Source organism: Pagrus pagrus, assembly GCF_965226575.1.
Source record: "Pagrus pagrus genome assembly, chromosome: 11".
Taxonomy (NCBI): domain Eukaryota; kingdom Metazoa; phylum Chordata; class Actinopteri; order Spariformes; family Sparidae; genus Pagrus; species Pagrus pagrus.
The window spans coordinates 15986777-15997562 of NC_140195.1; the positions used below are offsets into that span (position 1 = coordinate 15986777).

The following is a 10786-nucleotide window of genomic DNA, read 5'->3' on the forward strand; positions in this document are numbered from 1 at the left end:
AATGTAGTGAAGTGGAAGTATAAAGTAGCAGAAAGTGGAAATACTCAAGCAGGGTACAAGTACCTTAAAATTGTACTTAGATACATTCTTTCACTGCTCCATAGCTAGAAATCAATGGCAGACAGTACAACAACATATGAAGTCCATTATCATTAGCCTGCATCACGTTGTATATCAGTATACAATTGGAGTCAGACATGGAAATACTACAAAGCATTGTTCAAGAACTTACTTTAAATGACAAATTCTTTGAAGAAGAGAGAAAGAAAAGATTAGCCATTAGAGAAAGTTACAACACGGGATGTCTGGAAACATGAGAGCTTTCTTCTTCCCCCCTGGAAATCAAAAAGCAACGCAGGGACGCCATCTTGTGGGGAAATAACAGATCCCGGATCCCGGATCCCGGAAGTGAATGGTCTGTTTCCTACTGAAGGCACACTTGCCTAGCATATATCTCACACCATCACTTATTTATGTTTTATTTTTCACTTTTGTGCGTCGTGTAAGTAATATGGGACCGCTGTCAAACGGCACGGTAAGATCTATCACAAAGCACACAAAGTACAGTGAATAACGTATGATAATAGGATAGTGACGGAAGTTAAAATGTCTTTATTTTTACGTTAGTAGCAGGTTAGCTTCTAGGCTAACGTTGGCTAAATAACAATAGCATTCATGTGGTTTTCAGCGTATCTATCACTATTTACGTAAAATAAACTAAATTGGCACTAATGAAGTTTTCCGTCGTTTGTGCTGGTAACGTTACTGCCGTTTTTATTATTACAATTCTAAAAGTAAAAGCTTATCAGCCAAGTTTGCTACAAATAAACATGGCGAATTACTACCCATATGAATTGATTCAGTTGTAAATGCTCATTTCTCTGTACTTGTTCACCTTGTCTCTTCACAGGTGCTGAGAAATAAAAAGAGAAGAGCTCAAAACGCCCCAGGACCTCAGCTTTGACCTCAAGTGGGTGCAGTTTATCACACCATGTTGGTAACAGCATATCTTGCCATCATTTTCCTGCTTGCCCTGTGTGCTGGCCTCGAGCTCACAGCCCGCCGCCTCACCCCACCTCAGTCCACACCAACTGCTGTAGCCAACCCTGTTTTCCGTCGCTTCCAGAGTATATTTCTCCGGGCATACCTTTTGGCTTTGTGGGCAGACTGGCTCCAGGGTCCTTACCTCTACAAACTGTACCGCCACTACAGCTTCCTGGAATCCCAAATAGCCATCTTATATGTGTGTGGCCTGGCCTCCTGTGTTCTGTTTGCTCCTTTTTCAGGCTGGCTCCCTCAAGTCTTGGGCCGCAGACAGACATGTCTTCTCTTCTGCCTGTCCTACTCTGCTTGTTGTCTCACCAAGCTGTCCAGAGACTACTTTGTTTTGATTGTGGGCCGGGTCCTGGGGGGTCTGTCCACATCCCTGCTCACCACAACATTTGAAGCCTGGTATGTGCACCGCCATGTAGACGTCCATGATTTTCCCAAGGAGTGGATCCCAAGCACTTTCACTAAAGCTGCAACCTGGAACCATGGGCTTGCTGTGGGAGCAGGGTTGGTGGCTAACTTGCTGGCTGAATGGCTCCACCTGGGTCCGGTGGCTCCATTTCTCCTAGCTATCCCCTGCCTGGCATGCTGTGGCTGGGTGGTGCTAACAGACTGGGGCAAAGAAGAGACTGAAGAAGCTCCTGAAGGAGACAAACAAACACTGCTTCTTGGGACTTCAAATGGAGGTGTGACCCGTTTGTCTGCAAGGGCCCGGTTCTCACGCAGCTGCCTTGAGGGGTTGCGCTGCTTACTCTCAGACAGGAGAGTCATGCTCTTGGGTGGAGTGCAGGCTCTGTTTGAAAGTGTCCTCTACATTTTTGTTTTCCTCTGGACCCCGGTACTGGACCCCCATGGACCCCCTTTGGGAATCGTGTTCTCCTGCCTGATGGCTGCCAGCATGGTCGGCTCCTTGCTGTACCGCCTAGCCACCTCCACACGCTATCGGCTACAGCCTGGTCATGTTCTCTGCCTGGCTGTGCTGATGGCCTTCTTCTCCCTCTTCATGCTGACCTTCTCCACTGCCGCAGGCCAGCCTAGACCTCATGAATCCTTTCTGGCCTTTCTGTTGCTGGAGCTGGCCTGTGGCCTCTACTTCCCTGCAGTCAGCTTTCTCCAGGGCAGGGTGATCCCAGAGGAGAAACGGGCCGGTGTGCTGGCCTGGTTCCGGCTTCCTCTGCACCTGCTGGCCTGCCTAGGGTTGCTGGCGCTTCATGGGGAGATATCAGGAACAGGTGGAGGGGAGGATGGCAGCGGCACCAGACACATGTTTGGAGGCTGTGCAGTCATGATGCTGGCAGCTTTGATGGCAGTAGTCAGTCTGTTCACTCTGGGCAGAAACGACACAGACCTGAGACTGGAAGGATCCAGAGGGGAGGGGGAGATGTACTGAGGACACAGAATATATTTCCATTCATGCCTGACTGGTTTCTGATATATTATAGAAACCTTTTATGTTCCACTGGAGTAGTCACAAGTCTACATTTTGCCAAATGTATCAGTGAAGGAAATCTGAGTCCAAAGGGGATGCTTTGTTAGATATAAATTAAATTGAATTTCCATTTTTATATGTTTGCCTTGTTACTTCTTTGGTGTTTTTGGTAGAGACGTTTACCAATCATGTCTCTAACATCTACCTTCATTTGTCAAGTAAATTGCTGGAAGCTTTTTAAGCCATGTCCAAAACTTCTGTATCATTTCATTAACCATTCCAGATAACAGGTTGTTGCCTCCTTGTGTCCACGTATAGAGAGATGGAGTGATGTGTTTGACAGGATATAATTAATATCACCTGTCAGTGTCCCTATGAGGATCCGTAATGTAGTGGGTCCATCATACCTTTTTAACAGATAGAAAAGATGTGATCAGTATCCAAAGAAAAAGCCATGACTAACATGTAGACCAGAATCTATCTAAATGTCAGTTTCTACATTACTTCTTCCACAACACTTTGATTTTCCATGATGCTATATTTTTTCCAGCATCTGTGTGTTTTTATTGAAAAGAGCAATCGGTAGATCACTTTTATTTCGAATACATTTTCTGCTCTTGTATACAGGAGAATTTCTCTGTATTGTCTTCATATTTCTCTGTTCTTAACACTTTTAAATAAAAGTGTACATATTGTACATAAGTCATATTTATTTGTCTTATGTTACCAGAATTTCTATTTTGTGGCACATTGATTTTTTTCATATGTATTCAGTAGTATCATTTGGGGTCTCACAAAATCCAAAATGGTGCCATGTCAGATATTCTTTTAAAAGCTAAAACGTATTCCCAGCAAACACTGCCTGACAGATGACAATTACTTCATTTTAATTGAATCATTTTTTAAATACAATAGGGATACACTCATGTTTCAGGTTATTCAAATGAAAGGGGCCTATTTAAATTCACAGAAACATTTAAACACTGATAAGAGTTCTTAATCTAAAAAGTACAGTACAGTACATTTTAGCCCCTACAGTTCCCCTCTCTGAGTTTTGCTGCACACCATATTTTCTAGATATTTCTGGACAGGCATCCATCCTCCCCATTTTTCCTGGTGCTGTGGTACAGTCCCAGCTTTTCTCTATGGCGCAGCATCACCTGGATTCTGCTAGAACATCCCTCTGTGGGTGAGGGAGGGGTATCTGCACCAGTCTTAACTGCGTTGTTTTGGGATTACATCACTATATCGTCAGAGGGTGTTTAGTCAGAGCAGGCAAGAAGAGCACTGTCAGTCTAAGGTCCTTTCTCACAGTTTGGCTAGACTCTGCAAGAACTACATCACCAAGAAAAGAGACACCAGAGCCCCATTGACTGGTTGGCATACAAAACAAGACAACCTACTGCAGGACGGCAAACAAGCATCATGACACAGGGCAAGGTATGAGCCTGCTTTGATAGTGTCATTCATTTAATGTTTCTATCCTTATCTACCCTTAATCACAAATTAAAAACAGATCTGTGTTTTGAATTTTTGTCTGGGGCCTAGATTATTATGTAACAGCTGACGTGCGTGGCTCTACTCTATCCCTTTAGAAATGCTTGGTAGCAACGCAGGCTATTCACTTGTGATACAATTGGATTTAGTAATTTCAATAAACACTACACTGTAAGTGGTGGATTTAAATGACTGAGGTCATGCAGTCTGGTATTTGTAGCCACATAATCTCACAGAAGTCAGTAGCTGTTACATAGAATAGCTAGGTTATGAATAGTGCGTTAAATCTGTTGTATTTCTTCATTTGTGCTGTTGTATATTTGTGTGTTGTTCAATGCTAAACTGTGAGTTTGCGTCAAATGCGTCACCGATTGTTTGACGACGTTGCGTCACCATGACAACCCGTTTATTTCTGTAGCTCTAGCAAAGCGTGCTATATGACGGTGCTGTAACCCCCAGACTGTGCCTCTCATATGATTTCATCCAGATGGTTACCATCGCCTTTTAGGAAAAACACAGTCAACGCAGTAAATGTTCATCTGCCTGTTAGCATAGATTCGTGTCTGAGAGCATCACCGATGATCTCAGACGCGAATCTATGCTAATAGGCTACATGAGAGGCACTGTAACTGTAGCCTTACCAGCCTACTGTATGTCAATAACATCTAACTCTAGGCTCTGTCGACATAGCAATCAAAACACTCATTTAATAGGCTACAATGGCAGTTATGAGTACTGTGAAGGTTTTTGGGTTTTTTTGTTAAATCTGAAAATGAAGCAGCTGCACCAGCTGATGTGTGTGATGAAGTGTAAATTATTAAAAGCAGTTGATGTCTCAGTTGTTTGGGTATCACTGCTATGAGCTTAAGTTTCATTTGAAGTGGTAGAGGTGACAGCAGTTCAAATTTAAGCTGACGTGAAAGTGCTTGTATTGTGAGCAGCTGAAAATTGAATATATGGTAAATTGGTTTTTAATTTGAAGGGGAAAAAATCAGCTGAATTGTTGGTTATTCAGAAATGTAGACGTTGACATTTAAAAGTCCAGAGAGTAGGATTTAGGAGGATCTATTGGCAGAAACTAAATATAATATTCATAATTATCATAATTATTATAACCAAACACTGAAATGTATTTAGCCGCCACTGTAAGGGAGGGTAAGGCGATGGTAAGAGTAAAACAAAATGATGCCCATTCAGTTGCAATCTGCAGCCTCGCTAGATGGTATTAAGTCCTACACACTGGATCTTTAATATATCAGTTGTAGTGTAGCCTCAGCACTGAAGGAAGTCAAACTGTCAGTTGGAGGCGGTTGTAACGTCATTTGACATGTCAACAAGCTAAAGCAGTTTATGTGTGAGTAAAAGTGAAGGCCTAAGCAATAAAATGACTTGAAATTTCAGCTCAAGTGTCAGCCGCCAATATGATAGTATTTCACCGAAATAGTGCTGTTACATTCAAGACACAAATATAAATGATAATAATTTACCCTTGTACAATAAAGTACATACTGCATAAGCAGAAATCAAACATTTTTATAGTCATCATGACCATTTAGCCTATGTTAATAAGCCTACTTTTAATTTTCTAAGATGGAGAAGCTCCTGGAATATGACCGAATATAACAATCAGACAGCTGGTCACCTATGTATTTATACAAGCATTATACTGATGGATACATGTTAGTTCATATGATGAAGGGTAAGTGATCATCTTGTGAGGTACAAAGTAATTTAATCACCATCAAACAACACAGGGTTGCATAATGAAATGAAAGTTCATAAACTCCTTCATGCTACATAAATTACAAAACATACTGTATATACAGTTATTTATATACAAATATGCATGAACACATAGTGCATCTTTTGAGTTTGCGGTAAGGTAATTGTAAACAGCAGCAAAATGATGGTGATGATGATAATGTGGTGTGCATCTTCACATCAAAAGTTCAACATCTGGGAAACACTGTCCATCCACTTTGACTGAGTGTGAGCACCAAGCATCAATGTACACAATCCATTTTTCCCAACACCACTGGATTTTATCAGCCTGTAAATTAAGCGAAAAATGTATTCTCTCCATCCCTTGAATGGTAGTAACAATATCTATCCAGTCAGTCTTTGTTTGAAGCTAAAATGGTGACTAGATTTTCAGGGAGCAAGGTTTGTGCATGTGTGACATCACACTAGTTTTGACAGACTGATGAATAGTACCTGAAGCATATTCAATACCGGCAGAATCTGAGACATTTTACATTCCAGACCAGAAATTGATATTGATTTACTCTGACTTAAAATGAGTTACGGATCATAAACTAAAAGATAACATATTGTCCATCCTTTGTGCTATCAGTTGTCACTTGCAAACAAGACCAATGACTCGTCCAGTGGACAAGCCTCAGGGTCACCATCTCCTCCCAGCTATGAGGAAGCCACTGCGGGTATGACACCTTATCATATTATATTTAATCATAATTTCAGGGTGTCATAACCTTTAACAAATATACTTGATGATGTTCATCGTGTTTTGGGTGGTACAGAAGTGACCAAATAGTCTTAAATGAATGTGTTCTCCAGGCACCAGTGCTCCTTGCTACAATGATGTTGAGATGCTCACAGAGTTCACCTGGGATGATCGCAACATCAGGAGGGTCTTCATTCGAAAGGTATCAAAAGCTTCGTGATCATTACATTAATTACAGTATTAGCTCCTTTATGACTGCTGTGTATCACTTATAGCTGACCTCAGATAAGCATTGTTAAACTTTAAAGGTCTCACCAGCACAAACCATTACATGTAAAGTAACCAGTATACAATCTCTTTTTAACTCTGACTTGCTCTCTTTCAGGTGTATGCCATCTTGATGATTCAGCTTTTGGTAACTCTAGCTATTGTGGCTCTTTTCACATTCTGGTGAGTGTTAGATCAATGTTTTTTAAATTTGAATCTGATAAAACTCACTGGGTAGTGTACTTACAAGAGACGATGTTTCTTTTAGTGACCCTGTGAAGGACTACATTCAAACCAACCCTGGGTGGTACTGGGCCTCATAGTAAGTAACAGGTTCAGTCAGTCTTGGTTTAGTAATGCACAGTTTTTTTATGTAACATTTTTGGTCCGTGTCACTTCCAACTAACAAAATATCTAACAATATTTATTTTGTTTAACAGCGCTGTGTTCTTTGTGACATATCTGACCCTATCTTGCTGCTCTGCACCAAGGTAAGCAAAAAGTCCTAAAAGTTAAATGTACAACACCAAAAAACCCCAAACTATTAGAAACAATCGTACGTCACTTCAAGCACCTAAACTTCAATCTTTTACTTCTTACTCCTACAGGAGACAGTTTCCATGGAATCTGATTCTGCTTGCCATCTTTGTAAGTGTAAAGCAAATATTTGTTATTTTTTGTAATAAACATTTTCATTGGTGGACTGAATTTTGCATAAAGCTTTATAAACCGTTGAATGAAGCAATACTAACGGTTTGTAAATATCAGTTGCAACCTTATAATGGCCATCCAAATCATGTTTATAGATGAACTACACAGTATTTAATAACCATTTACATCAGTTGCAGCTTTACAATAAATAATTGCTCAACAAATGGTTTATAAAGCATTTTATGCATTGTTTGTTAACAGTTAAATAACTATTAACTAAATTTACAATTCATTAGTGATTGTTATTTAAAAAGTTATACCAAAGTTTGTCAATGTGTAACTTTCACTCACAACTGGCTGTAAGTTGACAATTATAATGATGTAAAAAAACACATTTACAAATATGTTTTATAAAAGTAAAGGATCCATAGTCATGACCTGTCCAAAGATAAATGTATTTTCCTGTTTCAGACCCTGTCACTCTCCTACATGACGGGAATGTTGTCCAGGTACACTTTAGAGTTAGCTATGTGACTGTCTTTTGTTACTTTACATTGTGTCTTGCTGCTTTATACCCAGCGTGATGACATGTTTCTTGTTTTAATAGCTTCTATAACACCAAGTCAGTGGTGATGTGTCTGGGCATCACAGCAGCAGTCTGTCTCCTGGTCACAATCTTCAGCTTCCAAACTAAGGTGAGATTTTTTTTTTCTGGCCTTTATATTTATCTGATGTACTGTAAAATCATCAGTGTGCCAGCTTTTCATGCTGTTGGATTAACATATGTAGATTTGATTTCATATGCTTTCTCCATCCAGTTTGACGTGACATCATACCAAGGCGTGCTCTTTGTCTTCTGCATGGTCATGTTCATCTCTGGACTGGTGCTTGCATTCGTCCTGCCCTTTCAATATGTAAGTACGACTATGTAATCAAGCTTTTACACCAGTTGTGTGTCATGTAAGGTTGGGATTTTGAGGACTTTCAAGGACACAGTTACATCAAATAGGAATGTAAATTGACAATCTGGCAAATATTTGTAATGTCACTAATGCAGACTCAACTCTAAATTGAGATAATATGTAGTAATTGTACTATCATGTGCATTCAGATGTGGTGATCTAAATCTTGGGATCACATCTAATCAAATCATTATGGTCATTTAGGTACCCTGGCTAGATGCCATCTTCGCTGCCCTGGGAGCCATACTGTTTACCATGGTAAGAGTACAGACACTGTCAAGCTATTATTGCTAGAAATGCACATATATCGCAGGCTATATGAATCGAACCAGACAAAAAGATGTCTTACAATCTGATTTTCTTTTCTGTTGTAGTTTTTGGCATTTGACACCCAGCTCCTCATGGGGAACAAGCGCTACACCATGAGTCCAGAAGAGTACGTCTTTGCCACTCTCAACATCTACCTAGATATCATCTACATCTTCTCCTTCTTCCTCCAAATCTTTGGAACAAAACGAGAGTAAATCATCACCCCGCCTCTACCTTCAGACAAGGGATGCACCATGTATGGCAATTTAGACAGACATGAGAACAGTCTTAGAATTTTGGTGATTGTGATGACAGTGCTTCCAAATGCAACAATTTTATTTTTTCTTGTACAGCTATACGTGTACATAGACGTATGCTGATATTCACATCCAAAATGTCAATAATAACCTCTCCATCCTCTCTAGCATGCTGTGAACCCACACCATTCGCTCTACCAGCTGGAAACATTCTGTGATTGTCCTCCATTTAAAGCAGATAAAACATACTGTGAGTGTTCATCTGAAGCTGTATGGGTGTCTTTATATCCATGCCTGCCAAGATATCACAAATCTTCTGCGAACAATAGATGTCAAGAGGTAGTAGATCTATAATACATTATGCATGACTCTAAAAAGCCCTAACTATGCCAAGTACAGTCATCCCATCATTCGACTTTTGCTGTGGGTGTTGATTTAGTGATTGAAAGCACAAATGTAATTTAAACAAGGCTTCTAAGACTGAAAGGCTTTTCCTGTGTTTTCAATCATATGCAATGTTGTCTCAATACTGTGAATCACAAAAACTACTTTGACAGTAGGTGACATGTTTTCTGGCATTTGAATGACAATCTGAAAATGTTACTTCTGGATTCAGGATGTTGCTACTCATCTCCACCGTGATTTGTTACTCATGTTCATTGTATACTGTATCATGTACATGTTGATTTTTGCTCCATTTAACTATGAAGCTGTTATTCATTGCCTTGAAATTGTTGCAATGTTTCTTATTAGTGTGTCATTTCTCTAATATGTGTGTTTGAACCTGGAATCTTTTAAATATAGATTGTTTAGGCTGATTTTTCCATGACAGATATTTAGTTTGATTGTTGGTGTTATGGTTTTTGGTCTTAATATTACTGAAATGTATTTCACAATTTTGAAGTGGTGACAGATGATAATTAAATATAACCATGGCAGTGCCATACATGCATGCATTTACTGTGACTTTTGATAAGGCCTACATTTGTGGATGGGCTTGAATGCTATATTCCATGACATTTGAAGTTTATTTTTTTATGACAGAGTGATATATTTCAGAAAGTGTGTGATACAAAATGGTGAGTTTGAAGCTTAAAATTAACTTATTCGTCTTCTCAAGTGCCCTTGAAATACCTTGATGATGTGTGCCGTGTATTGTTTTAAGAGCACCCTGCATTTCACCGTAGCATTGGTGTTACTGTACTAATTGATTAAATGGTGAATGTGTATGAATTAAATCAATGGTTTCTCTCTGATTTAATAAATAGTAATATTCAACACCTCCACATTCTTATCATTTTTAGCCTGTTACTTTTATGACACAATGTAAGAGGTGTAAAATGCCACTTTTACAGGATAAAGCTTAATTTCAGTTTTATATTTTCAGCCAAAACGTTTCAATGCTGTGGAGTTGTTTTTCAGAATATTCTGAATGTTCTCCTCTGATAAAATCACCCTCTAACATAATTAAAATAACATGCAGTTCGTAGACGTTTTATTTACTAGCATTTTGGTCCACTGTTAAAAGATTTTTCTGATTACATCAGCTCATTATGAAGTTTGTTTCTGTTTCTTTTGGAGGCATACTTCTATTTATATCCTATCCTATTCTCTAATCCAGTCTATTGATTTGTAAACAGAGAATTGCACCGATTGTACACTTATCATGCTAATTTTTGTACAATTGTAGTTTTTTGCGACTCTGTGTTCAGCTTTGCCTCTGGTGGTTGACTCCACACAAAGTAGCTGGGGTAAATAATAAATAATGATGGTATTTATGGATCATGGCTTGGTGAAGGTTATGCACTGCTGCTTGGGCAGCTAATGTGGCTTGAGTTGCTTACTTTATTCAGGGTGACACAATAATTGCCCATGCAGAACTGAACCAATGATCTGCCTG

The 10786-nt window shown here is 39.4% G+C and overlaps 2 protein-coding genes across 2 annotated transcripts; both read left to right on the forward strand.

Moving 5' to 3' along the window:
- The first annotated feature begins 400 nt into the window (after positions 1 to 400).
- Positions 401 to 3181, forward strand: mfsd5 (major facilitator superfamily domain containing 5). Its single transcript, XM_084367739.1, has 2 exons — positions 401 to 535; positions 911 to 3181. The coding sequence occupies exon 2, from the start codon at positions 992 to 994 to the stop codon at positions 2438 to 2440; it is 1449 nt and encodes a 482-aa protein (XP_084223865.1). The 5' UTR covers positions 401 to 535; positions 911 to 991; the 3' UTR covers positions 2441 to 3181.
- Positions 3182 to 3670: 489 nt separating this feature from the next.
- On the forward strand, positions 3671 to 10124 carry LOC311264601 (protein lifeguard 2-like). The gene is made up of 12 exons (XM_084365611.1): positions 3671 to 3919; positions 6330 to 6417; positions 6554 to 6642; positions 6826 to 6890; positions 6976 to 7029; positions 7148 to 7198; positions 7316 to 7355; positions 7830 to 7867; positions 7966 to 8053; positions 8177 to 8272; positions 8525 to 8578; positions 8695 to 10124. Exons 1-12 carry the CDS (start codon positions 3905 to 3907, stop codon positions 8842 to 8844), a joined length of 828 nt encoding a protein of 275 aa, XP_084221737.1. The 5' UTR covers positions 3671 to 3904; the 3' UTR covers positions 8845 to 10124.
- The last annotated feature ends 662 nt before the right edge of the window (positions 10125 to 10786 follow it).

Coding starts and splice junctions, on each gene's coding strand:
- mfsd5 (XM_084367739.1), top strand. CDS start 992: ATGTTGGTAACAGCATATCTTGCCATCATTTTCCTGCTTGCCCTGTGT.
- LOC311264601 (XM_084365611.1), top strand. Junction 6,643..6,825: donor GGAGGGTCTTCATTCGAAAG/GTATCAAAAGCT, acceptor GCTCTCTTTCAG/GTGTATGCCATCTTGATGAT. Junction 7,356..7,829: donor TGATTCTGCTTGCCATCTTT/GTAAGTGTAAAG, acceptor TTCCTGTTTCAG/ACCCTGTCACTCTCCTACAT.